Here is a 26,114-nt window from a genome sequence, read left to right on the forward strand (position 1 = left end):
GTAAATCTATGATATGGACCAATAAAGCTGAAAAGTTTAAAAAAAAAAAAAAAAAAAAAGACTGCATCTATCCTCAGCTGGCATCAAGTTTTTTCATAACTCACTGTCTAAATATTGTAACACAGTGCAGGGAACGAAGTCGCACATCAGAAACTGATCTCATTCTTCTAAGTATTTCAAAAGAATGAAATAACTAAGGTTATTTCAAATAAGTGACGAGCTGAAGAGAGTATTTTTCCTCCTCATGCCCTCTCCACTCACTTTCAATGTTTTTAACTTTAAAAGGACTTTGCCCTGCAAATCACTCAGTACAAGAAATTTTGTACAAGCGATTGGCTGGATCTGGCCAGAAGTTCATGTGTCATTCTTTCTTGAAATATACTCTTTCCTATTTGTTTTTTTAAAAGTCACTTCCTACTATAATCTACTTAGTTTATGACCTGAGCATGAAAATAAACAACCTTCAGGATCATGGTGATTCATTGTATAAGCTTGCTTCTCGCATTTTCAGAGAATAGATCTGAGAGTTAGAAACCTATTAATACCTTGTAGTTTGTTTTATGGAGAATTTTGGCTGTTGATTTTGTAAGACAAAGTCGGAATAATACTTTGAAAAACAGTTTGCAAAACAATGATTTTGACACTCCTACTTCCGAACATCGTGACAGTGCAACTACTCCTCCAAACAGGAAGAATTTCTTCCTGTGGGTAGTTTCATTAGGATGAATGCACAGACAAATGCTCTCCGAGCACTTCTTTAACTTTAGCTAAGCACTTTGGAAAACATGCTCATCAAAACTAGCATTTAACACAACTCAGCATTCAGCATAACCAGTGACTTTTGTGTTTAATATTTAAAGAGAAAAATTATTGTTGTCTGCTGATCACTGTTGGTAAGGGTATCGCCAAGCTAACTCAAACTAGTTTATACTATGGTGTATGGGGTTTGTGAGGCAAGGTTTTGCTAGCAGGGGGGCTACAGGGGTGGTTTCTATGAGAAGATGCCAGAAGCTTCCCCTGTGTCCGACAGAGCCAATGCCAGCCAGCTCCAAGATGAAGCCAAGGCCAAGCCCATCAGCAATGGTGGTAATGCCTCTGGGATAACATATTTAAGAAGGAGGAAAAAAAAAACCAACTGTGGAATCACAGCTGGAGAGATGAGTGAGAATATGTGAGGGGAACAACTTTGCACACACCAAGGTCAGTGAAGAAGGAGGAGGAGGAGGTGCTCCAAACACCAGAGCAGAGATTCCCCTGCAGCCCCTGGTGCAGACCATGGTGAGGCAGGCTGTCCCCCTGCAGCCCACGGAGGTCCACAGTGGAGCAGATATCCACCTGCAGCCTGTGGAGGACCCCACACCGGAGCAGGTGGATGGACCTGAAGGAGGCTGTGACCCCACGGAGAGCCTGTGCTGGAGCAGGCTCCTGGCAGGACCTGTGGCCCCATGAAGAGAGAAGCCCACGCTGGAGCAGGTTTGCTGGCAGGACTTGTCACCCCATGGGGGACCCACGCTGGAGCAGTCTGTTCCTAAAGGACTGCACCCCCTGGAAGGGACCCACACTGGAGCAGTTCATGAAGAACTGCAGCCCCTGGGAAGGACGCACGTTGGAGGAGTTCATGGAGGACTGTCTCCCATGGGAGGGACCCCATGCTGGAGCAGGGGAAGAGTGTGAGGAGTCCTCCCCCTGAGGGGGAAGAAGTGGCAGAGACAACGTGTGATGAACTGACCGTAACGCCCATTCCCCATCCCCCTGTGCTGGTGGGGAGGAGGTAGAGAAAATTGGGACTGAAGTTGAGCCTGGGAAGAAGGGAGGGGTGGGGGGGAAGTGTTTTAAGATTTAGTTTTATTTCTTATTATCCCACTCTGATTTGATTGGTAATAAATTAAACTAATTTTCCCAAGTTGAGTCTGTTTTGCCCGTGACAGTAATTGGTGAGTGATCTCTCCCTGTCCTTATCTCAACCCACCAGCCTTTTGCTATATTATCTCTCCCCTGTCCAGCTGAGGAGGGGAGTGATAGAGCAGTTTTGGTGGGCTCCTGGAGTCCAGCAAAGGTCAACCCACCACAGATGGCTGAGACAAGACTTAGCCCTTACTGAGCCTTTATTGCTATAGTAGCCAAGACTTACTCCTCTGTTGTGGTATTTTGTGCTGCAGACAAGTAGTGTTAGGAGGAACAATTCCACATCAGGTTTTAAAGATCAATATGAACGAATTTTGCCTGCAACGGCACAAATGCAAATCCTATTATAGCTTTGAAAGTTTGTATTATGTCATTTTAGTTACATTTATGTACATAAAATAAAGCAATGTGATAGACACATTTGAGAGACTCGTAACAAATTAAAGCAAGTTTTCCTCTATTTGTCTACAAGAAATTAGAGTTACAGCAGTATCAATCTACAGTAATGCCTCACTTGAACAGGTTTGTTGTGTCTAACACTGATGTAATGCAATTCAGAAACTTCTGTAATTGTTTTTTACTTTTATGCACATGACAAACAGTTTTTAGTAAAGATTAACTCATAATCTATGTGCATAAGCACGTACACTATAAAAGGTAGTGAAAAATATTATCATCTAAAATAGCAACTATTTGTAGCCAATTACGTTACATAAAACCAATTTGTAAAATATCACAGAGAGTACAGACTGTATGATGATACAAAAGCAACACTTTTCAGGAAAGTGTTAAGCACATATTTAATTTACTCATGCTTTCTGTTGAGCCCAACAAGAATTAAGTTCCACCTAAAAGTTAAGGGTTTCCTTATATACCTTTCTGAACAGGATCCATGTCAATAAGCAATGTACTATTCTCTATCTATCTTAAGGAGTCTGAAGGTATTTAAAAAAAAAACCCAAGGCAAGAAGAAAATTTAGGAAATAGCACGTAGGAGTTTTCTTGGCCTGAGTCTAACTTTTTCATATTTTTAATGTGAATTTACTGCTCATGAAAGTTGTCAGATTAAGAACCCTCAGGCTGAAGTTATCTATACAGCCACAGACATGTAGCGCATCAGCAGCAGCATTGTCAAATTTCCCCTTAAAATGCACTTCTGCTCTGAAGCCAGAGTTCATACACTGCTAAAGAAATGTGTTTTTTTTTTTTTTTTTCTTTTTTCCCTTTTTTAGTTTATCTTTAAATTCCAGGAACAGAATGGAAAGTGGTTTTCACAAAGGAAGCAGTCCACTTTCTAGTGTTAAGGGGGCTTCAGATCACATGCGTTTGTGCAAATAAACACTTTTGTGTAATGTTACTTAAGCAACTGTGTTGATTTTGAAGTCAGGCACTTACAAGCGTATTGGCAGGATTTGGTCTTAATTGTCAGCCTCCCATGGTGCATTATCTCACTTTTTTCTGTGCAAAGCTCCGTCTCCCCAGTTGATAGGTACCAATCTCCAGGGAGGACCAGAGGCTAAAAGGTATAATTCCACAGGTGCACAAACCCAAAAATTTACATGGAAGTGAATGTTTGTTGATTCAACCATTACTTGCTCCTAGGTAATTATGCTCATCTTCACTGGAAAGTTAACACCTAATGAGCCAAGGGGCAAATGGGAGACAACCTTTTACACGCTATGCTTTCTGCATACCAGACCTCACAGGCAACAGAAGTAATACAGCAAAATGCCTTCGATTCATGGGAATTGCCACAACTGCATCTTTCATGTACTAGCACAAACCTATCTATTCTGCCAAACACACGTCTTTAGACTACTCAAAAAGCACGTTCTAGAGAAACATAAAATGCTGTCTATGACTGTCTCCCAATCTACGGATTTTAGAAGTTGCAATGCATACCTGCGTCACTTTAAGAGCTCCCCAATACAAATATCTTTTTGTTCATTAATAAGGGAAAAACCAAACCTTTTTAAAAAATCCATCAAATAAGCACCCAGATTGATGCACCACAGTTTTGTGCACAGTTTCATTTTTAGCCATGCCAAGCAAATGAAAGCTGAGAACATTTCCTGCTTTACACCTGCCTAACATTTATGTAAGGTTTTTATTACCTGTAGTACGGTACTTCCCAAAGAATTTCAGTAAGACCTTTGCTGCTTTTTTCCAAGTGTTGTACCAACATACTTGGGCACACTCCCCGACCGTGTATACTCAATTTTAAACACTTAGTCTTATTACTTTAATTTCAACATTTGAAGTTAGGCACCGGAGTATTTACTGGATCAGAACTTAAATCATTTAGCAAAGGCACTTGTAGAGAACCGGTACCAAATGCGGTTTTGTCTCGACATTGCCGCTGTAGCGCCGTCCAGCGTCGCGCTTCGAGAAAACCCTCTTCTCCACAGTTTTGAGAAAAACAACCTCGTGCGCCTGTGCAGGGACTAAAGGCGCGAAAAGAGCCGAGGCAGGGACAAAAGGCGCGAAAAGAGCAGAGGCGGGGGCAGCACATCCGTGGCGAACCGCACGTACGCATTTGTGATCCGCGCATGCGTGAGAGCCCCTATATAAGGAGCACACGTGCCCCTCGGCGGGGGCGGCGGCAGCGCGCAAGACCACTCCTTCCGTTCCTGCACCCTCAAGGCCCCGCCCTTCGGTCCCTGACGAAGCCTGAGGCCACCGAAGACCCTGCGGGAGATCATCGGACTCACAGTGGTGGTGATAAACTCCTCCTTCTCTTTCTCTCTCTCTCTCTCTCTGTCTCTCTCTCCCCCCTATTCTTTTCCTCTCCTCCCTTGCCCTCCCTCCTCCCTCCATTCTCTTCTCCCCTCAAATAAAAGTAAAAGGTTGGATGACATCTGACCGATTCCAGCGTCTTAATCTCGTCCTTGGGATCGTATCGAAACCTCCCCCAACATTGGATCAGGACAGCACTATTAAGAGGGAAATGTTGAACTGCGATTAGGTTACTGGTGCTATGGATGGGTTTTTCCTTGAAGTTAGAACTAATATCTGAAGTTTCCTAGTATTTAGGGATATTCTATGATGCATCTCACTATAGAAACTGCAGCCAACTATAAATTGCAGACAGAAATGAAAGCTATATCCATCAAAGAGGGGAGAAGCACAGAATATATCAGGGTTGATTTGCCTCTTTATTTCAACAGTTAGCAGTTTCGGCAAATCTCGGACACCATGCAGAATCAGAGGCTGGAAGGAGCTTCTGCAGGTCATTCGGTTCAGCTCCCTCGCAGCCTCCCCGGGCAATCTGTTCTAGAGTTTCATCACCCTCGTGGGAAAAAATAGGAAGCAACTAAGGAAGTCCTTGGCAGATCAGCTTTTCGACAGTGCTACAGACAGCTACGTATAGAAGCGTAGTATGTATGTCAAATACATTGCACAAGTATTTTAACATAATGCAACCTGATGACTAAGTAAATGGGCAAGACTCACGATCTGTAACTCCACAATTTCTAATTTAACTTAAGGCATGTCAAATATCTGTATCATGATTTTTTTTTTTTTTAAATCTGTGGAGATCACTAGAACTTCCACTTCTAACCATACTTTTATCAAATGAAACATTAGCTACACTAGGCTAGATGTACTTTTTATTCAATATATGATAAAATATAAAAATCAGTATCTATCAACAATAAAAGATCAGGAGTGCCATAAAGCAGATTTTTGGTCATACGCTGGCCTTCTACTATAATAAGAGCCACATAAATTTCTTGGTATATTCATACATGGTAGCCAAACAAGAGGGCTGACAAGCAGCAAGCAAATTGCTATAGTCCATTTTATTCAGTCACATTCAGTAGATCTTAATCTAGACATTCAAATGTGTATCTATAGAGAATCTGTGAAAATTCAAAAACTTTGAAAATTCAGCTCTGTTTCAATCACCTAAGCAAGTGTTCAGGCTTTCTAGAAGGGATTGAGGACAACCTGCATAACCGTGCTAGGAGTTTTAAGAGCCTATTGACGCACTCAACTCAGCTCTGTACATACCAGCTGAGAACTGGAAGCATTACTGTTATGCAGCCAGTGTGGGTCCTGCTCAGTGCTGTGCATGAGCTACAAAGCCTGTATCTTAGAAAGATTTGGTAGCTGAGACGCAATGCCATTCAGCCATGACTATGAGTATTGTCATTGCTGAGCTGATTAAGTACACAATGCACTCTTGTGGGCTTGCTTAAAGAAAGACCTGCACATTGTATTTCACTGCGGGATGATGACACTCTAAGGTATTTGAAAACCAAGCCATCTGAGAGCTAAAAAATGGATTTAGGTGCCTGCCTTTAGATATCTGTCTTTTAAAATTTGATGGCTTAACATAAACAGACAAGTAGTCCGCAGGCTAAGAACAACAGATTAGAAAACAATCCTTGAGAATGGAAATGCTCTAGCAGAATACAGTGCAAACCTCTAATATGTTACCCCAGTTTGTTTTTTATTTAATGGCCTGTACAGAATCAAGGGAGGGCTCGGACACTGTCTGCCACAGCACCAGGAGGAATTTTGTCTTCTGTCTACCTGGCATACTCTGCGATAGATTAAAATAGTTCTGCTTGTGCCTGTGGAGAGAGCCTAATACAATTATACAATCTTTCTCTCATAAACAGGATGAGTAGCTTGCAGTGAAAAAAACTGTAACTTCCCATCTGATCAAATCTATTTCCAAAATGTCAGTGTATCTTTCCCTTAAAAAATGTTATTTAAAATTATAAGCAAACTCGTGAACCCATGTTTCTCCTAAAAATAACATAAAAGGTCTTTCTTCATGCACAAAATATGTGGTTTCAAGGATTCTAAACAAAAATATGTTTAGAAGGTCTTTTAATCAGGCCATAGCTTCATATGTAAAATACATTATGAGTTAGAATCCTGTCAGTATCTATTTTTGTTTTTCAGAAAATTCATGATTTTAATCTAGCATTACTGTTTATCCCAATTTGGTGTTAATCTTAGTATTCTAACATTTAAAAGGCCATCAGATCTTCTGTCACAGAATCATAAAATTGCTTAGGTTGGCAAAGACCCTTAAGATCATCAAGTCCAACTGTTAACCTAGCACTGCCAATCCACCACTAAACCATGTCCCTAAGCACCATGTCTACCAGTCTTTTAAATACCTCCAGGGATGGAGAATCAACCACATCCCTGGGCAGCCTGTTCCAGTGTCTGACTGCCCTTTTGGTGAAGAAATTTTTTCCCAATATCCAATCTAAGCCTCCCCCGGTGCAGCTTAAGTCCTTTTCCTCTTGTCCCATCGCTTGTTACTTGGGAGAAGAGACTGACCCACCTCGCTACAACCTCCTTTCAGGTAGTTACAGAGAGCAATTAGGTCTCCCCTCAGCCTCCTCTTCTCCAGACTAAACAACCCCAGCTCCCTCAGCCGCTCCTCATAAGATTTGTGCTCTAGACCCTTCACCAGCTTCGTTGCCCTTCTTTGGACATGCTCCAGCACCTCCATGTCCTTCTCGTAGTGAGGGGCCCAACACTGAACACAGTACTCGAGGTGCGGCCTCACCAGTGCCGAGTACAGGGGCACTATCACCTCCCTGGTCCTGCTGGCCACACTATTCCTGATCCTGTGATTTTAATACAAATACAGTCTGTGGCTGTGACAGCATTTGGCAAAGATATATTTTGCCATGATATTTCAGATAACCGCAAGTGTGTTTCTCTAAAGGCATTAAAAATTTATACAATTTCTCTTAACAGATTCCACACAGAGAGGAGGAGATCAGGAAACGGGCTTCATCAGGATAGCACTGATGTTTATCTGTAAAGTTCTCTTCTTCAGGGTTTCTAAAAATTCCTTGTCAGTAGCTGCCTGAATTTCTAAAGGTGTCCTATAATAAGTGTCCTAACACTTATTATATTTTTGACATCATAGCAGAGACTTACATTAGATCTATAAAAGAGCTTAGCTTCACTACAGCAAAAGAAATATTTTCCTGTATCCATACCATTTCAGTCATGGACCCTCAATGTATAGGTTAGCAATGTGCACTAAGTGCTGAGACATATTGACTTCGGTGGGAGTTACAACACCTCATTCACTCAATACACCCATAAAGGTGATATTGGCTGTTGCAAGTGAATGGAGCAATCTTTATAAGATAAAGGCATGGGAGACAGGGACTCAGAGACATAACATCCAGGCAAGCTAAGGCATAATGAAATTAAGAAAAGGCACAAAGGAGATTCCAGGAGAAAAATCAGATTTTTTTTTTTTCCACACGGAAGGGAAGTTAAAATTTAAAAAAGGTGTTCCTGGTAATAAAATACCTGGAGAATTAAGAGCCAGTAAAAATGACACTGGTCACCTTGCAGGCATTGCTACGGAGACAGCAAGATACCAGACATAAAAATCCTTCCAGACAGGATAGGTCAGGGCATCCTTAAATAGAAAACAACAATAAATTCACAACATTCCCAAAAGACTTCAGGGCCTTGCTATAAACACTAGTCAAAACTTTTGCACTGACTAATATATCAAACCACTTTGTCGTGCTTAAATAGGTCTGCACAGCATCTGATATTCTACTAGCAGCCCAGCAACAACAAAATGGCAGGTCACAGACCATTCTAATCACATTTCATATTTTTTAAATGCTCCCATAACTGCAAGCCAGTATAATGTCATATAAACTAAATTCGTTTAATAAGATAATTTAATTCAATAGAACTACTTAAAAAAAAAAAAAAAAAAAAAACCAAGCACAAAATCCAGGCCCATAAGCCCATTAACGTAGCAAATCTTTCTATGATGTAAGTTTCTACTCAAGATCTTATGGAGTTACCACAGAAAAGGAAAGCAGCAATCAGCGTCAAACTCAAGAATTCTTTCGTAGCGCCCTTCATTAATGTTGTTTAGTTTAGGGTCATGGAAATAAGTTGGCTCTCAGGGAAAAAGCAGTGACAGTGTTTACAAAGCAAATAATTCTTGCATGTCCTAACAGACCGGGTGTATGCTAGAATTTATTCTTCTTCACTTGTAGTTGCTATACACAAATCATTGTACTCCAAGATGTATGCAGTCAGTCCTTGGTCATCTATAAATGATGCTCTGTAGAGCAGGTAGAAGGAATTCAGAATGTGATAAGGCTTGCAGATTTTTCTCTGAATAATCTAACCAGAATTAGCATGTTGGGATGAGCAGAAATGCTGAGCAGATGGCTCCAACATAATTTCAGCTAGGTAGAGATGCAGATGATTCCCTTATATCTACCTAGACATTAAATGTTACTTTAGGTCTGTCTGATGGTTGGTATTTCCAAAGGCACCCAAGAGTATTAAACACCTGAAGTCTCACACAGCTTGAAAAAGTTAATCATCCAACCCACTTGTGCTTCCTTTCACAAAGAAATTTGGCTCAATACTACGTCAAAATGCTCTGAAATGCTGAGAGCTCATTTTCCTATGCAAGTTAAATCCACTGTGCTGTACCAACTTCCTTCCTTCAGTAACAAGGGGAACCACGAAAATGAAGAGACTGCGTTTCTTAAACAGCAAGTTGCTTCTCAGCGCCCAGAGAAATGCCAAGTTCATTTTACAGTTAAATTACTGGATTTAGAATCATAGAATCGTTTAGGTTGGAAAAGACCTTTAAGATCATCAAGTCCAACCGTTAACCTAACACTGCCAATCCACCACTAAACCATGTCCCTAAGCACCACGTCTACCAGTCTTTTAAATACCTCCAGGGATGGGGACTCCACCACTTCCCCGGGCAGCCTGTTCCAATGCCTGACTACCCTTTCGGTGAAGAAGTATTTCCCAGTATCCAACCTAAACCTTCCCTGGAGCAACTTGAGGCCGTTTCCTCTCATCCTATCACTCATTACTAGGGAGAGGAGCCTGGCCCCTACCTCGCTACAACCTCCTTTCAGGTAGTTGTAGAGAGCAATAAGGTCTCCCCTCAGCCTCCTCTTCTCCAGGCTAAACAACCCCAGCTCCCTCAGCCGCTCCTCATAAGATTTGTGCTCTAGACCCTTCACCAGCTTCATTGCCCTTCTTTGGACACACTCCAGCACCTCGATGTCCTTCTTGTAGTGAGGGGCCCAAAACTGAACACAGTACTCGAGGTGCGGCCTCACCAGTGCCAAGTACAGAGGCACTATCACCTCCCTGGTCCTGCTGGCCACACTATTCCTGATACAAGCCAGGATGCCATTGGCCCTCTTGGCCACCTGGGCACACTGCCGGATCATATTCAGCTGGCTGTCGACCAACACCCCCAGGTCCTTTTCCGCCTGGCAGCTCTCCAGCCACTCCTCCCCCAGCCTGTAGCGTTGCATGGGGTTGGTGTGACCCAAGTGCAGGACACGGCACTGAGCCTTGTTGAACCTCATACAGTTGGCCCCGGCCCAAGGATCCAGCCTGTCCAGGTCCCTCTGTAGGGCCTTCCTACCCTCCAGCAGATCGACACTTCCACCCCACTTGGTGTCATCTGCAAACTTACTGAGGGTGCACTCGATCCCCTCATCCAGATCATCAATGAAGATGTTGAACAGACCTGGCCCCAGTACTGAGCCCTGGGGAACACCACTTGTGACCGGCCGCCAACTGGATTTAACTCCATTCACCACCACTCTCTGGGCTCAGCTGTCCAGCCAGTTTTTAACCCAGCGCAGAGTGCACTTATCCAAGCCGTGAGCAGCCAGCTTCTCCAGGAGAATGCTGTGGGAGACAGTGTCAGATGCCTTACTAAAGTCCAAGTACACAACATCCACAGCCTTCCCCTCATCCACCCAGTGGGTCACCTTGTCATAGGAGGAGACCAGGTTAGTCAAGTAGGACCTGCCTTTCATAAACCCATGCTGACTGGGCCTGATCCCCTGGCTGTCCGGTACATGCCGCGTGATGGCATTCTGATTATTTCACCTAATAAAGGATCAGAACGAGCAGTATTAGAAAAAAAATATAATTGTTTCAATTAAATTCCTTTCCAAAAATCATTCTTCATAGTGAAAGCTCTGTAATCACTTAATATCTTTTCAGCAATAAAAATGCTACAAAAGTAGGCATTATGCATAATACACTTTAATTAAAAATGAAAGAAAAACAACAAAACCAGAAAAACATAATTGCTTTCAACTGAAGCAGCAGCTACTTGGTCGAGGGCTAAGTTTTCTGTAAAAAAGCAAAATCTGCTTTCATTTACATCTTTGCAACTCCACTGAAGTTCACTGAGGCTGAAGATACAAGTCAACTACAGAATATAATTTGTAGGTCATGAGCAAAGGGTCTGCACTCCACCTTTCCCATCAGTATTTTTTTTTAAAACTCATAATTACAGTAACACTTTCTCTTTCATCACTGTGACTTTGATATCCCCAAGAATAAGACAATGAGATGGATGAGAGCTGATCACAAGTTCTCCTAGAGTAATCAAATTTTAAATGATGATACCTCTTCAATTGTACCAAGGATTTTCCAATTTCCTTTAGGAAAGGCTTGAATCTTAGAGGTGCTCAGCTCTGCCACTAATGCTTATCATTTGAGTCTCAATGTTTTCATAAGATGTCAGCATTTACTTATTACACATATAGGGCATATTTGCATTATGCTTAGTCTGAGACATTTACATCATCTATATCTGAGTTAGGAAATAGAAACAGTATTATGTAAAGAAACATGTCTGGTATGTATCCATTAGGCAAACAGATAGATGGCATTAATGCGGAAACAGAAATGAAAACCTATACCAAAACAAAGATATATTGTGTACATGAAATGCCCCAGTGGATTGACGTATGAAGGGAAACCTCATGACCTATCAAAATTAGAATCTCAGACTACAAGAGCAAAGGTAGGAGAGGTGATCAAAATTCTTTAGTTGCTAGGCATTTTATGGAAAGAAGCCACATTCACTCATCTTATTAAAATTCATGGAAATTGAAAATATCCAAAAGCCCAGGAGGGGTGGGGTCAGAAAATCTATTTCATAGAACTGGGAAGCTTACTCTAAATTCACCTTGAAAGCACTTTCCCCATCACAGACTTCCTGAGAACCTTTTCATTTCTCTCCTACTTAGGAGATAATTATAGCACTTCTTTTCCTCCCTGACTAATGCATACAGAAGGGGGTCACTTCAGTATTTTATGCAAATTACCATGGTTTGTTCCTAACTAGATCTTTGTTGGAAATCACTTCTCCTTTGCTCTCTCTCCAACTCATCTAGCAAGCTTTATTTTTATTCCCTTCCGTTTCCCATATCTCATCCTCTGGCTATGTCATTTGATATCATAACTGCTTTAGTATTAAATATTGTTGAACTCTGCACTTGTATTTTCCTCTTTTTCTTTGCTTTTTCCTTTAATTTTAAATTTACTGTTGTTAGGAAACAATGACACTCAGGCATGGGGATGATGGAAGAGGGGCATTAATCAAAGGTTACATAGCACATTTCTCTTGTGGATAAAACTTCTAAAAGGTACAAATCCAAAAGGAAAGACTGAATACTTCCTACAAGGATTTCTAAGTGCACCAGAATCATGTGAGATTTTTAAGATCATCATGGTCATTTCAGTCAGGCAAAATCTGACTTTATGAGTTTAAATTGCCAGTGCTGGATACTTGGCTCATGTGGTCTGATCCGGCCCTCATAGCTTCTGTACAAGAAATTCAAAGCAGCAAAGTGACACTAAGAGGAAGATGTGATGGGAAGTTCTGCACCACTCCATTTCCACATCAGGGAAGGCTGTCTCCTCATACCACTACTATAATAGTACAACAGTATTTCTCCATGCTCAGGCACCTCCCCTACCTTGGGAACTTTAAGACATTAATAGCTAATAAGCACAGCGTTCTCAATATTAAACCAAGGCTCAGACATCATTTAACAACAGAAACAATACTGTTTTAGGCAAGGCAGAAGTAGAGTCAAGACCCCTAGGTTTTTTGTTTTGGTTTTTTTTGGTTGTTTTTTTTTTTTTTTTGCTAGTAGCTCAGTTTTATTCTTAAAAAGAAAGCTGGGATAAGGTAGCTTTTTTTTTTTTGTTTTTTAAACTGCTTTTCTAGCATTGCATAAAAACTGCAGGACATGAACAGTAGCAGTACTGCAGCAAACAGCTTGCTAAGTATATCCCAAAGGTTTAGCATTCCAAATAGAAGTAGCAAGCTGCTTCATAACTCATCGCACATTTTTGCAAGTGATATCAACGGTCAATAACAGACCAACAGTATTCCCCCTGAATTCACCACTCATACATAATTGCTAATAAAGAGAAAAAATAAATGTTCTCTCATGAAGAAGCTTGCAGTATTTCTGTATTAAGAAACATTATAAGAATAAAGACTTTCTACAAAGCCCTCAGAAAGGTGGGCCACTTTGAAATCAATCAAATCATGCGTTGCCAAAAGATTTTCCCTTCAAGGTATTAAGAACAGATTTTTTCCTCAGCCTAACTGTACTGCCTTATATATTGTTCACTCAGCCAGCTGCATAGCCCTCTCTCATACCTCTGAGACAAATTCTTCATGATTTCCATAGTAATTGTTGAAGAAGCTTTTCTACATCTAAGATAATATAAACGCTAAAGGCTGTAAGTATCTTTATATACATAAGGGGCCTTAAAAGAGAAACTTTTTATATTTATCAAGCATAAGCACAAGCTCTCCCCCACCCTTACGAACAACATTCATACCACCAAGTCCTAAGGAATCTAAAGCAGCACCCAATGTTTTTCTCTTCACTCCTGTCTGTTCCCCCGGCTTTAATTTCTCTCTCTTTCAGAGTCCTATCTGGCACATGGAGGAGGCTTTTTCAATAAATCAATACTCTAATAAAAAATGACTGGCTCTATGTACTCCACATATTAAGCAAGTTTTTCTTATACAGAAAAAACCATTCACCTTATGCTCTATATTTGACATTCATTTTTAATAACAGACCTTAATAAAGGAAGCACCTGGCAAAAACGTGAATCTAAAATAGCACAATGTTAAAGCTTGTCTGCTTTGATAATATTTTTCTGATGAGGCATAATAGCTAATCAATTTAATTTGGTTTCAGAAAGAATGATAGCATTTTGCGGTTTTCAAAGTATACTTTCGAAAAAGAATAACCATCTGAAAGAACTGCTATGAGGACAGGCATGTTAAGTAATAGCTATCATTTTTTTGTCAGCAAAATGGAAGGCTACTGTTCTAAGCAAGAACAAAATTAGCAGCTTATCCATGAAAAATATAAAAGACAAAACCGAATTATATGCTTTTTGTTAAAATTATTATAGCATAAATATCCTGGTAGCATCTATATGGAAAACAACACATACATGATAAAACTGCTCCCCAGCACATATACACAAAAAGAAGAAATTACCTTCCGAAATTAATGTTTAAGAGCAGAATTTTCAAAACTACTTTTGCGTCTCACATTTACTCCATGAAATCAGTAAAAAGAAAAGGCAGGGAAAGGAAAACCAAAGCATAATACACTCATTGAGGAATACCAACAACCAAAAAATATCTGCATGTTCTGACAACTACCATCATCCCAAATGGGCCTTGCTAATCTGGGGATAGGCCTCCTGACAGCAGCTGCAAGTTGAATCATTATGTTTTGGGCTAAGCTCTGTTCTATCCTCGCAAAAACAACACTGAAGAGTTGTATGAGGTGTACAGCTCCTAAAAACAGAGTCAATCAACATCGCCACAGTGTATGCTTCCATTTTACACCAATGACTTACCCAGATATTTCCATCCTGGTGGTATGGTTTCCAGTTTCTCCCTGTATCACTATAGAGCATCCGATACTGAGTGACCCAGTCAGAACTGCTATACCTGCCTTGAGTCGCAATAGCACTGATCTGCTTCCTGTTCCCAAAATCCACCTGCAGCCACTGGTAATGGTCGCTGTCTGATGGAGACCAACCTCCTGCACCTGTTGGGTTGAAACAGAACAGAGAGATTTAGACCTCAAACACTCGCTTTGAAGTGAACACATTGTGAAGATGCTGACTGCTGGAAGGCAGCCCAGCTGAGAGGAGTAGAATACCAAAAAAACTTGAACGCATACAAGAAAAATATGATTGCACATTTTTTTAATAATGCTTCTTTAGCACAGGCGTCAAATGTATTAACTCTGTTGCCTTAATCATTTCATGATATAATTATAATGATTTAATGGGCTGCCTGCTAACGAATGCCTTTATAATGCCTTAATTACAGTTTATTAGTTTTTGCCAAATTATAATTGTTCAAGGGTTGACCAATTTGCCATGAAATCCTTTGTCAGAATAAATTGGCACAAATCAATAACAATCTTTGGATTTTGTATGCCTTTTCAGCAGCATTTCATGTTAAAGAGATAATATAGATAAAATGGGAGGAAATAAGAGCAACCTCTCTGCTTTCTTATGTTTCACTGTAGTCCACAAACTGAAGGATCCACCAAAACAGTTGGAAAGGAGCAGGTACTGCAAGGCTGGATCCAGTTTTGATCTGCTGGGTGTACAAGCTGTCACAGATTACATTGGCAGATGCCTCACAGAAGTGTTATTGCTCTTTATGGGTCTATGAATTAACTTGAGAGTAATACTATTAACAATACTCTTCTCAGCCACTAGACTACATTGACCTGTTCTAAAGAAAGAAGGCCAATGATGCATAGATAAATGTAGTATTAAGACATTAATGCAATTTCTTATTCTTCCAAAATAAAAAATATTAAGGGGAAAATTAATAGCTGGATATGGCAGAGAATGATAAAAAATCTACGATAGATATTATAATGATATATTTACCGTAATGGTAAGTATTAGGAAATAGATGAAATATCACCAAAAAAATCTATCAACACAGAGAAAAAGTGGAGAATCATTCTCTTTATATTAATAGGAGACATTAAGACGCAGAAAACAAAAACTTTACAGACTTAAAGTGATTACAGGTTGGGTTTTTTTTTTTTCTTTCCTTTTAAGTTTGAACCAAATAAATGGCCTGGCATACCATGAAATCATGTAGTCTAGTCCATGGGCCAATTTTTCTTGCTTTCAATTTCACTTATAGACTTCAACTGATGTCACAAACCTAGCCTGCTTGCCAAGCAAGAAACTTTGCTATACTGCATCTTATATACTCCCATCATTAGGCGGCAGCATTGCCTCAGTCTTAGACAATTCTAAAACTCATTCAGCTGCTACAGGTGTTAACATGGGCAGATCACAGGACATTTTAATGTTGTGATATCAATGGGATCATTTGATGTCATAAGTGGTTGCCTTTCATTGTAATTAAAAGTGCAGTACTACGCCAATGACATCTAATTTGTTAAAATTTTTAAGGCTTGCAATAGATGCTTTGGCCCTGCACTACGGGTAATTATTAAACATGCAGCAATATAAAGACGCTTCCTTAGGGGAAGGGAAATCCTTACTAAAAGCACTTGCAGGGAAAAGTATTCCCACACATTCCTAAATTCAAACTAGCTCTATTTTTGCAGATAATAGCAACTGGTCATTTAAAAATAGAATATAGCTTCTTCATGACTACTATGCAAGGAGATTGGAGCAGTTAGCTCTACATACTTGTCGTAATAGCAGAGATGCCGTTTTCTCTCCCTATCCTAACATCCCTGTCCAGTTGGCGTATCTGAGACTGATGGCACAGAAAAGATAAGAAGCTGCCCCTGTACAGAAGCCACCTTTGTAAAAGGGCCCTATGGTGGCTCCAGAAAAAGTAAGGTCGAAATGTGAGCATTCGGAAGTTGAAAGACATTGAAAGACAGAGCTGATATGAATAAAATGTCCTTCAGCAATGCAATTGTTGAAAAAGTATGATATGCTATAGCTATAAGAAGGCTAAAATAGACCTTATGTTTTGTAGACTTTTTACTTATGCAGGAGATTTTGTTATGCAGGCGAGTTACATTAAAACAAGAGATATTGCTATGCACGTTTAAAAGAAAAGACTTTTAACTATAACACGGTATCTTTTCTTTTAGTACATTCATATTACTGAGATGAGACTTTGGCCTTCTTTAACTGATAAACATACACATTCATTGTAAATTGCAACTAGGTTTCAGAAAGTCTTCACCTACAAATCCATTGAAAAGTTTGCAAAAAATTGAGTGCTAACATTCATTTTCCCATTTTTTTGATGTAACAAGAGGCAGAAAACATTCTTCACATCATGCCTGACAAAAGTCAGAGATACGTGACACAACAGTCACACCTAGGGCAGGAGATGGAAACACAAGTATTGCAAGACAGCCTGCCCTATAACCATTTCTAATAAGTGAGAGACAAGACTTTTAGTTGGTATCGCAGACAGCAGCAAATAATATTATTCCATTGGTTTCTTGACCTAATTCTCTATCTGTTTCACATTTGCCTTCTGGCTTTTCCAAGCAAGTAAATAAATAAAGAGTTAAAAGGATGAAGGAAGAGAACATTGGATTATAGCTAAACGTGCTGCTTAGCAGACCAGCATGGGAAGGGAACGGTGAGCAGTCCGTACGGCAGGGCAGGCGTCAGCCATTCACCAGGAGCAGCCTGTGGGGATCAATTAAAAGTCTCCTCTTCCCCTTTCATTCATCAGGCTGTGTAATTTGGGGGAGCTGATTACTTTGTTCATTTTGTTTGTGATATGTGTAACCGCTATTGATTCAAGGATTAATAAAGGTCCTCTTTTCAGGTACACACTCTAAATAAGTTATGAAAAAGTTGGATTATATAAAAATTTCCCCGCTGTGAGATCCTTGCAAAGGCCCTGAATTCATCAGTGGAATTTAAGTACGTTTGTGTCTCCCTTCACTCTAAGCAGGTACAAAAATCTCACTTCCCCAGAAATGTGTATGTGCTCACAGCTCAGCATATCATTAATATCTTGCTGAATAAAACCAGCTTCTTCACTGGAATGAAGAAGTTGGTTTGATATTGGACAGGCAACAGAGGAGTTACTGACAAATAAAATATTTAACATGTTCTCCCTTTTTAGAAGGAGTGGTGAATTTGGAAATCAAACCCAATTTCCACAATACAGAGTTATTTTCGAAATACACTTACTTTTATGGCCAGTATATTATCACAGAATAATGAATTATCTTTAAGAAATGAGTAAAATGACAGCACGTTAGTAGTCTTCAGTGAGCATTACTTTGTACTGAAACTGCAATGGTGTATTAAATTTGTTGAATAAATCCTATTCACAGTATTATTCTTCACACCTTGGTGTAAACTGTTTAATTTTAATGGTTACAGGCTATATTCTGAATTTCATTACATGCGTTATTTGTGCTTTTTATTATGGCAGAAAAAAGGCATTGGATACATGTTTTTTTATATGATACTCCATTTTACTTCATGTACTGCCTTTTAATGCCAAATGCCACAATATACTATGAAAACAATGTGAGCTACAAATTATTAGAAAGATATTAAAACTACAAATTATTTAAAAGCTATTAAACAGATGCGTATAATACAACTTACTTTCATTAAACAGGTAAGAGGCGCATATGGGGTTCTTCGGTAGTAGAGGTGCAATAAACACAACTGCAGACAATATCTGCTTCCTATTTTTATTTTTATGCTATTCCAAAATGTGATGTGATTAAACATATTCACCCACTCAGCGGCCAAAATAATTGACTCAGTGACATTAACCAGGAGAGTCACTGAATACTTTTATTTATGCTGTATAGCACTCTACACCACAAACAGAGCAACTAATTTCAGCTTGAGCAAGAATGACTGTACGTGACCCTTTGATAGTAGGTATCAGAGAACTTAAGTTCAGCACCAGTAAAGTCAACATTAAGCATGTTGCCCAGATATCTCTGTGTATCCAAGAAACTTTCCTGAATAGAAAAGCCCAAGACTCTTAAGCAGCAAAGCCAGCCAGAGCGTTCCTGTGGTAAAAGGTGGTTGTGAAAGATTTCATAAAGCTTTACTTGCAAAACAAGCTACGGCAAGTCATTTGATCTGCTCCTACTGCAGATTGACCAACGTGTAATGAGTCTACTACTGAAAAACACACTCATAAAACTACATTCAGAATGCTAAGAACTTGTAAAACTAACGTTTTCATGATTTTTCACCAAATAAAGACAATTGCTTACAAATAGTATTAGCATCATTACAACAAGAGCTTAAGTTCAAAGATTTAATTTTTTTTAATTATGAAAACCCCAATGGCTTTCATGTTTTTACTGGATTTTATTCTACAGGTTCATTCCATGGAACTGAAAACAATATGAAAAACATATTTCTACGAGTATAAATAATTCAGGTCAATGTGGGTCTATTTTTGCAAAATTTCATGTATAATGTCTTCCTTTTAATTAATTATATATTTCAGCTCCCTATTCAACGTTGAGTGAGCTAGCTCCCATTTACTGCACACGAAGAAAGCCTACGTGATGAATTAGCCTTACCTTCTTATCATTCCCCCCGACAAACTGTCAGTAAGTAGCAAAGCTGGGGTAGGCTTACAGATTTTAGATTTTTATCTGAACTGTCATATGCTACTGAGTTTACAGATCTATAAGAAGGGACACACTGATGATTTTTGAAAACATCTGTTCCATTTCAGTTAAAAATCTTCTTCCTTTTGAAAATTTGGCACTTTAATCTTCATTCATGACTGAAACTGGAAAGATTAATTTGCACTAGAAGAATCCATTCTTGTTTTAGTCACACTTGTTCATCATTCCTGACTTCAAATCACAAAATAAAAAACACCAGTACAGCAGTAAGTCTAGTTTTCTGCTCTTTTCAAATCAGTAATAAAATGTTTCAATGACATGAATGAAAGGAGGAGATCCTTAGTCGGAAATGTCATTAGAAAAATGAACTATGAAAAGCTATAGATAGAAGATTTAGGATTTGTGGTAGTTATAATTCAAGAGATTACTTTATCGAATCATAGAAAATTTCTGTAGCCTTTCAGCAAGGAAACCAAAAATATGCCTTTTTTAATAATTATGTAATAATAACCCAAAACATTCTTAGAGTTTGAATCTGCTTATTTGTATGGGAAAAACACAACCCAATCTTTCCATGAGAAATAACACTTTCTAGGTCACTGCAATAGCATGAAATCAATACTGTTTGATACCTTGCTATTTTCCAAGACATTGCTTGTCATTCCTCTACATAAAAGATAAATCAAGACGAAAAGGAAAACTTTGAAATACTGAGATCATTCATTCACTGCACTTCAGAGAAAATATGGGCAGCCATTTTCTACAGTACCCTAGAAAACAATATAAAAGACTCAAACTTCTAAACTGCATAAATCTACCTGCACTGTTAGTCACCATTATGCTTAAGTAGGACATCAATAGTGGTTTCCATTTTTGGTTTGTCTTCCTCTGTTTGTCCATTTTATCACTATAGATAAAGACTGACTGTATACAGACAGTAAAACATTTAACTTTACACAGAGCAAATAACACCACAGCATTGAGTGGGTTTAGTCACACTGAGAAAAGTTATGCACATACAGAAGCTTTGGATGATCAGTCACTTTGCACTTCAAGCTGCTTCGAGCAAGGATTGCTTTTACCCTGTATTAGGCAGGGCCCTCTAACAAAGAGACTCCAATCCTCATATAGGGCTCCACTTCTAATTAAAGCCATCTTTTCTTGATATTGACACGGATGAACATTTTTTATTTCCTTATCATCAACAGCATGCATTCTTATATTTCTTGTAGTCATCTGCTGTTCTAGCTAAATTTGGATTTGTAATCCAGTCCCTGTCTTCAGGGTAGAGATTTGCTTTTGCATGTTTGAAGAGCTCTTCTTTCCAGCACTCAAGAACAGTGATGGAATTGCAGACAAGGCCACGCATGACCCTGATAGTGGGCAAATAATGAGCATCCTGCTTCAGAAGAAGCGAAGGCTGATATTTAGAAGGCAGTGAATACTGAGAAAATAGCAGCATGATTATAGTCACCCTCTATTTAAAATTGCCTATATTTACTTTCTAAAAAGTTAAATATCACAGAGAAGAAGAAAGAGGACAGAAATGACAACAACTAGATTACTTCTTCTCCAGAATTCATTATCAGAGTTTACCCCAAATCAGACCATATTTACTAAAAACTGGCAAATTAGACCCAGCCTTTGGCCTAACTCCCCATGAGTTTCAATAGCAGCTTTCCAGAGCTGCAACAAGAACTGGGTTCCAGTAAGCCTTGAAGCTCTGAGTTCCCTTTAAAATACGTCTGATTCATTTTGCAGGTGTAGCAGAAGATAGGAAAGATCCAATATTCATTCCCCAAATTAGCCTTTCATCATAGCAACTGAAAGTTGTAAGTCTACAGAGAGGTCAGTATCAGCATTAATCTTGACTTCTGAAAGGCTTAAGTAGCACACCAGCCTACCCAGTGTCTATTACTAGTCACTGGGAATGTTTCTACTGATTTCTAGTGGCATCTACCAGTGTCTTCCCTTGGTGTGGCTTAAACTCTCTGATAAAGTAGACTTTTTGTTTCTTTAAACTATGTAATACTCTCCCCCCCCCCCCTTTTTTTTTGGGGGGGGGGGGATGGGACGGGACACAAGGATTAGCCCTTATTCACTTTAGTATATATTTTTTGGATATTATTAGAGTAATTTCAGAAGCCTTCTCCTCTGCTAAAAAACAGACGGGGGCAGGGGGGGGAACCCTAATTATATTTCTTAAAATTCTTTCATTTTAATTTTAAAACCTGAAAGTTAAGAGTAGAAATAACCCAAGGGATAACAGTAGTTATCAGGATACAGTCCACACAGATCTTTTTTAAACGAACATTAAAATCACTGTATTATTTTTTAAATCCCAGTAGATCTTTCTTACAGTAAATGCAATTAAAATAAATCCCTTGACGTAGTGTCTGCTTCTTAATACCCACTGCTTCCTAGTATATCTTAACTGAGCACAAACCACGTATGAGAGAATGAACGATCAATCTGCCCTAAGGAACAGTGGTGATATCTAACAATAAAAATGATGCAAAAGAGATCTCATCGTTGTCATTCACACTTGTCAAACTCAAAACAGGGGAAAAAAATCATAAGCCTGAGGAGTCTCATATCCTGCATCCACTGTTGGGGAACAACCACTTTGTAGCTTTGGTTATTTTAATGAACACATCACTTTAAACTATGCCTTTCCCATCTGTTCTGCTTTCTAATTACATATGCAAAAAGAAGCTCATTCACAACTGCATCCTAATGGAATCTTAAACAAAACTTGGACGAGATTTAAATACTCTGTGCGCATCATCTGTATTCAAGGCATCAAGCAGCTTCTTTTCCATGAGGTGTTTTCTTGTTTTCTAGACAGAAAGTTGAGGCGAGGCAATGGATCACTGCACCCTGGCATACAAACCCCTTGCATACAAAATAACCACAGTGGCATACAAAAGACAAGGAAGAGAGTATAGAGATCTCCCTTTCCTCACACCCCCTTTTCAAGTAGCAGGACACAAATCTTTCATTGCATGTTTATGCGTTGCAGCACTGGGGTTTTCCTAACAACTCGGGTCATATCCCTGGCAAGAACTAGCAAGTGTAATGCTAATGGATAGCAGACACTGCCTCTGCAGTGTCTCTGCTGAGTAATCGAGCCCTGATTAGCAGACTCTTATCCAAGATTTTAACGATGGTCAGATCAGGAATAGCAAGGTTTTACTGACTGTGATTGAACAGCATTTACAGCACTTTGAAATCCAGATACAAGCTCATTATGACACTTCTGGTAGTTTCTTGTAACTGATGTGATCCCTCCTTAGTAGAGATGACAGAGAAAAAGGAATTAAAGTTATTCCTGCACCTGATCTATACCATTTCAATAGCAATGAGATACCTAAACACTTTAGTCACCTAAATCATCCTGTTCCCATTAGTGCAGTCCACAAAGTGATGGAAGGCAAAGCTGAATTTCTCTAAGTTAAATAGTGATGTTCTAGCCCATCTTGATTAATATTTTTCCCTCAAATGACTGTACATGAGAAATGATTAAATGCCATAATTCAGTCTTCAGGATCTTGTTCTGTGACAACTCTTCAGTGATAAAAGATAAAAACTGAACCTCCTGTCTTGCAGAGACTTGCTGTGTGAGATCCTGTAGTGAATATCATTTCTGCTGCTGTGGTTTGGTGTGTACCAGTCTTCCAGTGATGTGCAAACAACACTGCCTTGAAATGCTCGCTATTAACAAATAAAAGCTACTTGATTATTTCATTATACTCATTATCTGTTTTCTATCTATGTTTTTTAACTCCAAATCTCCTGGTCTGCATCTCCCGCGAGAAATTCTTCTCCCTTGACTTTTCCCTTGAAATGTCCTGCTCACGGCGTACTCCCTCCGGCTGTTACGTGCCCTGAAAGACTCTTAGCCCAGCAAGTACAAAAAATGACCTGGCCTAGCTCCTGCTGTTAAATACAGCAGCTCTGAAGCCCAGCTCCCTTGATGATCGCCAACAGTCAACCTTTGCCTGCTGCTACTGGTGTTTGTAACACCCCCTTGGGCTCAGCTCCTGGACTACCACAGAACTTGAACGCTGCTCACTTTTATTCTCTCCTCTGTTACTCTTTATCCATTTCTACCAGGGTTTTTTGTTTGTCTGTTTGTTCTTTTTACAGCTTCTTCTTTTGGGATTGGCAAGAAAAAATCCGTTCAAGAGTATGCTCAGGTTGAAGATCTTTCCCTAGTGTTTTCTATCCAGGTTAAACCTGCTTTTCCTCTATACAAATGCCTTTTCCATCTGCTCCAAATTTCAGACTTGAATTCCCATTTTACAGGAATTTCTCAGAAGCTGGTTTCAACCCAAATGGTGATGATTTCTCAAAACTCAGACCTGTTAATAAAGCAGTCTGAAATATTTTTTCTGACTACCTTATTCCTTTCTTATTGAGTGCTAGAGTGCTAAAATGGCTACACGTTTTGATAATTTCCCACAAAAATTATAAGTGAAGCCAATGAATTCTCATAAAGAGGTTCTCTTTTCTGAAACAAAACGACTGGGGTGGGGGGAAATCAGTCAGCTCTACTGAAAGTTTCTGAATACTTAAAAATCGCTATCTCGGTCTTTTCTGTATACAAATTGCCTAGAAAATGAACAGCTAGAGGGAACTATACTATTCTCTTGTTTGTGCCAACATTGCACTACCACTCACCCAAAGCTGAGAAGGGGACAGGACTCTTCCCCACCTGCCTCACTGATTAGCCACCGCTTCCAAATGTTTCTGTGAGACAGCCCTTGCTTGTGATACTACAGGAGCTCTGATATTATCAGTGCCATGCACAAATACAAGTTACTGGTACTGTTTAATCTAATCTGTCTTAGTAAATGTGCTTCCCTCTCCTGTTTTTCCTTCAGCAAGCAGGAGCACAGAATTGTGAAATATGGTGAGATGACTTTTGAAACCCAGTATACAGCCGATTTAAGGGTTTTGCAAGCTTTTCTGCTTTTAACAAAGCTAAAGGATAATTCTTTTTTCCATTAATGCATATATTGCAAGCAGTACCTAGATCCTTATCCTTTCTCTCCATTAAGAAAATATATTCTATTTTTAAAAATTACACTGTACTGCATCCATTTTGATGATGAAAGCTCGTATTATGCCTTCTATTTTGCTAATAATAAAACATTTATTGATATCATATGCAGAGTTGCAACAGCATGGGAGGAACAATTTTATTCTTTATTTTAATTTGCAAAATACAATGTTAATTTCAAGATAGGACTATACCACAGCAGAATTCAACTTTTTAGGGCAACCATTTGCCTGAAGTCTATGGTAAACTACTAATCAATATTGACTATTCCCTAACACGTTTATACCCCTTGGAGCCAAAACATAGCACTATATACAAAATCATTTTAATCATGTGAGACTGTATTAGGCAAAGAAGCCGGCAGAAAAAGTTAAAAGTTTTAACGCTAATAAAAGTAACGGTGCTCTTATCAGTGGCATCAAATGTTAATTTACCCACATGGGATTAAGTAATCTGATACATTTTAGCCACTAACCAGGGAATGAAATTCTGCTAGGATTTTTATTCATATAAATTAATGAGAACTCGAAGTTCATGCAGCAGAGCATTTCAAAAATTAAACTATAATAAATTAAAAGCCCCAAATGCACACTCCAACCCTTGTTCTTTAAATTTTAACCTGCAGAAGGGAGGAGAATATGGAAATGCTAGCTTTAGAGCAGGAAGGTTCAACTTTCAGGGTCTGGGGGAGGATTCAAAGCAGGATTTAACTTCAGGTGCCCTGAGTCATCCCCACTTCTCCCCCTGCCTCCGTTAGCCCTCTAAGACTCTTAGGACGGCATGGCTCCCCGGGCTGAAATTAATCTCTCTGCAGTTCCCATGCTCTCCATTTAAGCTGTTCAGGTTACAGATTGAAATACTTGTTCTGAATGTATTTTTTCTACACTGTCAGTCAAGACTGCTAAGTATAACACTGCTGAGAAGAACTTTTGCATGTCCAGACCAACTCTATATACCCACTCCCCCTCCAAAAGCAAAAAACCCCACTACCTCAAACAGCTAGACTGCACATCATACCTCAACTATTTCTGTCTGTTCAGAGCAGCAGTTGGCAGATGCAGAAACAGCCACGGCTACAAAAGGAGCGTTCAAGACAGAAATCATCTAACTCGGCAGAAGCATTGCCCAGGCAAGCAAAGACCTAAGTGAGGATAAGAATAGCTTAGTACGCTTTAGTTTGCCTGTCTGTAAGCCGCTGTAACACATCATTTGCCTCACATAGACAACTGTGAAAATAAATAGTATTTTGAAACTTTATGAAAAATGCTGTTATGCTAAAGCTAATAATTTATCCTACTTCACCCATACATGCAAAACCCAAGGCTCGATCCCCATAGAGCTGGCTGCTCTATCCTTATAAAGTTTACACCCTTCTCTTCTTCAATAAAGCCCATGATTTTTCCTGCATGCTGGAAAAAGCAAATCTTCACACCAGTCTTCAAGGAAATTTCCATTTGCTAAGCCTAGACAAGGAAGTACTACCGCAGCTCGAGAGAAATTGTCCAGGGACATCTGTGCAACCGTAATACAGCTTTTCGATAACTTCTCTGCTCTCCTGATTCACTTTTGTATTGAAGAAAACCACTTATCACAGATAGCTAGTCCTTCTCTACTTCCAGCTACATGGATACCATTCTTACTGAAGACAGAGGGATTTTCCTTATGGCATAAGCCCAGGAAGTAAGTATGCAGCA

The 26,114-nt window shown here is 39.4% G+C and overlaps 1 protein-coding gene across 2 annotated transcripts in view; it reads right to left on the bottom strand.

Annotated features, from left to right (window-relative positions):
- CNTNAP2 (contactin associated protein 2) overlaps positions 1-26,114 on the bottom strand; it is a 1,210,705-nt gene that overhangs the window by 795,349 nt on the left and 389,242 nt on the right. For both annotated transcript variants that reach the window (XM_087766336.1, XM_087766327.1), the window contains exon 3: positions 14,614-14,807. In XM_087766336.1, the coding sequence (XP_087622462.1) occupies positions 14,614-14,807 (194 nt within the window). The remainder of the gene's footprint in view (positions 1-14,613; positions 14,808-26,114) is intronic.

Source organism: Nipponia nippon, unplaced genomic scaffold (genome assembly GCF_047370975.1).
Source record: "Nipponia nippon isolate SJK-2023a ecotype South Korea unplaced genomic scaffold, ASM4737097v1 scaffold_1, whole genome shotgun sequence".
Lineage (NCBI taxonomy): Eukaryota > Metazoa > Chordata > Aves > Pelecaniformes > Threskiornithidae > Nipponia > Nipponia nippon.